Below are 4,532 nucleotides of genomic sequence, written 5' to 3'. Positions count from 1 at the left end.
TGTTCACAGGTGAAATAGCTGACACATAGCCAGTAAGAGGCAGAGCTGGGCTCTGAACCAGATGATCCAGGTAAATCTCTCCATTTCAAATCTGTAATCACACCTGCAAAGATTTTGGGGGTGGGGGTGGGGGTGGGGGTCATTATGAGGTAGCATTCACAAATTCCAGAGATTAGAATGTGGATATCTTTTGGCGGGCCATTTTTTTCAGCCCTCCATAGGCGGTTATTTGTGGGTTTTACTTATCACCATAAACATAGTCCCCTGTAACCAACCAATCTATACCTTCTTAAAAAGCACCAGTCACTTACTCTGTGGGTAAACGTTTAGGAAGTAGCATCTTGGGAATTCAATTCACAAATGAAAGGAAGTAGAATGGGGAGGCAGCAACACAGCCAACAGTGAATGACCTCCCTTCCTAGTGCAAGCATCAGATGGAGACAGAGGGACTGGGGCTTTGGGTTGTTATGGGCTTGTCTTTTTACAGGTGGTAGGTATTAGAAATGGAGAATGATTTCATGATTCACCCACACTAATTTTTAGGATTTTCAGAGGAAGGACCAGAATAACATGTCAGTTTTATATGAAGAGAAGATTTTATTCCAAGGGCAATTATCAGGAAAAGTGAAACTACGGAAAGGGCAGGGAACAGTGAGTGGGCAGGTAAAATAAAAGCAGCACAGACCTGAGTCCATCTGCCACCAGGAAACCCGAAGGGGCATGTCCTTGAGCTGCCAGAGAGTGGAGGCTGTGGATGGTGGCTGGGATGGGCCCAGTGATGGGGAAGGCAAAACAGGTAAATCCTGTGATGCTGACTCCAGCTGGAACCCCCGTATCCTAATGTCCTTTGGTACTTCAGTAGCTAATAACCCTGGCAAGGAATCCACTCCTCTCCCTTACATCTCCTGCTGCTGCCCAGTGGCCGCGCCCTGGCCGGGTTCCCGCATGCCCAAGAAAAGGCACTGGGATAGAAAGCTGCACAGTTTCAATCCCACCTTTCTCCCCCTAACATTCTTCAGCCTGTGTTTCTTCATTTGCAAAATGGTGATACATAACTCCCAAGGTTGGGGAAAGGGTGGGGCGCAGAGAGAGGTGTCAGTAAATGCTTGAGAACCCGAATGGGTGATTTGGGTACACGAAGGTGTGAACAGTGTTCCCAGTGAACAGTGTCCTCCCTGCACCACAGTATTGTCCTTTTGCCAAATATCATGGATTTTATTTACCAGTGTAAACCTGGTAACTCCACTAACTTGGAGTACCTAGGGGAAAAAAAGCAAACATAATTCCTTCTAAAATGTCACTCACGATGTTCTCTCCTTTTTACACTCTCTTTTCCAGATGGTAACAAAAAATAATCCAGATGGGGTGCAGATGCTGTAAAATGATACAAAGGTAAAGTTGAAAACATGCCTCATCGGAATGGAGGAATTCGTGATTACCATGGAGGCACTTTTAGAGACTATGCGTGGATTCCATTCATTGATCCAGTTGGGGCATGACCAGCATTGCCAAGAAATTGAGAGTTTGCAATTTTTCTGATATCATTAAAGAGGACCTGTGGCCTCAATGTTTAAACTTTTTTTGCTCACTGCTTACAGCATGTTGGGACCACCATCATGCTCTGAGACTGAATTTGGTTTGGGTTGAATTTCCATTTCTCCAGAGAGCCTCAACACACAGAAAAGCTTGGGTTTCAGAGGCTGCCTGAAATGGCATCACTGAAAATAAGCACCCCATCACCTATGTGCTTTTAGTTTTGTCCAGATTCTATTCCATTTATAATGTAGGTAACTAATATAGAATTCTACATAAAATAAAGGGAAAATATTAACTGATGATTTTGCTTCCTTAACAAATAAAATTACCTTTATTATTCTAGCCCTCTTCCATATCTATTTATCCATATATATGTATACACATACATACATAAAAATATTTTACTCCATTATAATCATAATGTTTGGCTTTATTCAAAAAATGTTTATTGTAATAACTATTGTAAGTATCTTTCATGCTAGTCCAGATTTCATATTTATTGTTTCAATGACTGCATAATATTCCATTGAGGGGATAGACTGTCAATCCTTAAGCACTCATTTCCCTGTTATCAGACATTTGTTTTATGTATTTTTTTAATTCCATGAACCACTCTGTACTTTTATCTTCTTCCTATCCTCTTTTGGATCTCTTCTTGAGATCTATTTCCACTGGTAGAACATTTTTATACCTACTGTCTCTTAATTGATTTGGACATACACATAGACTTAAAAGAGTAACCACAGAAATCAAGTCAATAGGAACAGTAGAAAGAAGTGGAGCCTGTAGTAGAAAGTACTAATAATGGAAGCTAGTTATTAATAAAGTTATTAATAAATAAAGCTGATTAATAATTAAGCTGCCTCACTGCTTACTCTTCTTGCCTCCAGCTATCTCTTTGATCCAGTTCAAGTGCCCTCCCCTGGCTACGTCAACGAAGTCAATAGCTGCAAGTTAGATGAAGAAGACACTGTTAAATTAAAACGCAAACAGAGCAGTGAGGTCCTGGTGCATAAAAATGACCTTTGGGGTGATGGCTTGAAGAGGGCTGCGAGCAGAAGCAGAGCGGGAGGTCCGCAGCAACCCTGCCAGCCTCACCAAGGGCCGCTCCCTCAGGGGGGTACCGGAGGGGACCACTGTGTGGAGAAGACAAGTGGTGCTGTCAATGGCCTTGGCCCCGCGGCCGCCCTGCCTCCCGCCGGGGATCCTGGGCCCCACCAGGATGACAGAGGCTTCTGGGCCAGTACCACGAACAGCGTTCACCCGACTCAACCCTTCCTTGAAGGAGGGGATGCCAGGGAACAGGGCTGTGTGCCGCCGGCCTCGGAGGAGACCCAGATCCTCCGAAATGGGGACTCCAGGGCTCCCACCAAGGCAGAACGTCCCGCTTTGGAAGTACAAGACCCTGTCCTCCAGATACCGGCCCCGGATTATCCTCAGCTGTGGGACTCAGCTGGAGACAGTGTTGACCATGAAGAAAAGGACTGTCTCTTTCAGAGCCATGGTGAGGAGCCGCCCCTGAAGGGAATTCACCCCAGGGCTGGGGAGCATGGTTTGAATATGTCCCTGTCCATGAAGAGAAGCTGGGATTCATTAAATGAGGCTGGCACAGCAGAAGTTCTGGGTGTCTATTTTAAAGAAGAGTCCCCTGCTCAGGCCGTGGCTGTGCTCGATTTGAGAAACAGGTGGGAGGATGTCCACGGCTCCACCACAGACAGAGGTGGGGAGATGGCAGAAGAGGACGCAGCGGTGGCCGAAGCCCTTGCGGCTTTAGAAGCAGCTACTGCTGGAGAAGATGTGGATGAGACAGATTAGGGGAGGGATTTAGCACAGACAAATAAACTAGCATCGCACTGCACATGCGGGCATGAGTCCCTACCTGAGATACAGATGCTCTGTGCATGCGCTAGTGCTGCCTCCCGGCTGTGGGTGGACACACAGCATCTGTCCTGCTGGCAGTGAGTGCCTGTGCCACACCACTGCGTCCACACTGAGAGCATCACTCGGTAACTGGGCTGTCACTGCAGACACCACAATTAAAATCAGGGAGGGCTGATATGCCTGTGCCCACAGCACATGCAGAAATTAAACAGCCTGTTCACCAGCCTACAGAGCTCCCCCTGAACACCTGGTTCTGGATAATTTTGAGAGTGCTCTGAAATCCCAGGGCTTGATCCCCACGGCACAGATCACAGAGCATTGTTTGACCATAAATTATCCATCTTGCTTTTGAGAGCCATATTGCACCCAACCTGGAAAAGGTAACTTACACATATAAAAGTGCCTAGTGTGTTTCCAGAGCATGCCTTACCTTCAGTGACAGTACCCCGGAGAACTACTAACTAACCACTTGTTGGACAGTGAGGTAAGCTCAGCAGAAGGGTGGAGCAGAGGCCACCAGTAAACAAATGGTTAGTCATTAGCTGTGATACTAAGTCACCTTGACCTTAACTTTTTTACATTATTACTTTTTAATCTCCTTTGGGATTGGGGAGGCCAGTCAAAATAATTCTTAAAACCACTTATATCGTATTTGGGCTTTAAATTCATGATATTTGGAGGAGCAGAGATAGGTAGAGTGTTCTATGCCATTTAATGTCTGATTCTGATTAAAAAATAACATGTGCGTCTGTCTGGTTGTTTTTTCATTGAAGTGTAGTTGGTGCACAATCTTATATTGGTTTCAAGTATACAACACAGTGGTTTAACAGTTACCCATATTATTAAATCCTCACCCCAAGTAAGGCCGTTACTATCTGTCGACATAGGAAGATGTTACATCATTGGCTGTATTCTCCATGCTGTACTACCATCCCTGTGACCAGCTTATATTATGATTGAGAATTTTTGTGCCCTTTTATCCCCCTCACCCTCCCCATCCACCCATCCCAACCCCTCCCCCATGGCAACCAACACTCACTTCTCAGTGTCTTATAAATTCACTACTATTTTCTTCATTTTGTTGTTTTGTTTTTAGATTCTACAAATAAGTGAAA

At 45.1% G+C, this 4,532-nt stretch overlaps 1 protein-coding gene across 8 annotated transcripts in view; it reads left to right on the top strand.

Moving 5' to 3' along the window:
* The window catches only part of PGCKA1 (PDCD10 and GCKIII kinases associated 1), a 76,463-nt gene extending 72,301 nt beyond the window's left edge, over positions 1 to 4,162 (top strand). For 5 of the 8 annotated variants that reach the window (XM_017663516.3, XM_037002847.2, XM_037002849.2 and 2 more), the window contains 2 exons: positions 1,339 to 1,392; positions 2,427 to 4,162. In XM_017663516.3, the coding sequence (XP_017519005.2) occupies positions 1,361 to 1,392; positions 2,427 to 3,351 (957 nt within the window). In that variant the 5' untranslated portion in view covers positions 1,339 to 1,360 and the 3' untranslated portion in view covers positions 3,352 to 4,162. Of the gene's footprint in view, positions 1 to 9; positions 71 to 1,338; positions 1,393 to 2,426 lie in introns of all 8 variants that reach the window. The other 3 variants (XM_037002851.2, XM_073237745.1, XM_017663519.3) reach the window with 1 other exon arrangement.
* The last annotated feature ends 370 nt before the right edge of the window (positions 4,163 to 4,532 follow it).

Source organism: Manis javanica, chromosome 5 (assembly GCF_040802235.1).
Source record: "Manis javanica isolate MJ-LG chromosome 5, MJ_LKY, whole genome shotgun sequence".
Classification (NCBI taxonomy): Eukaryota; Metazoa; Chordata; class Mammalia; order Pholidota; family Manidae; genus Manis; species Manis javanica.
The sequence above is the reverse complement of the archived record's forward strand: the minus strand, read 5'-3'. Positions and strand labels throughout refer to the sequence as shown.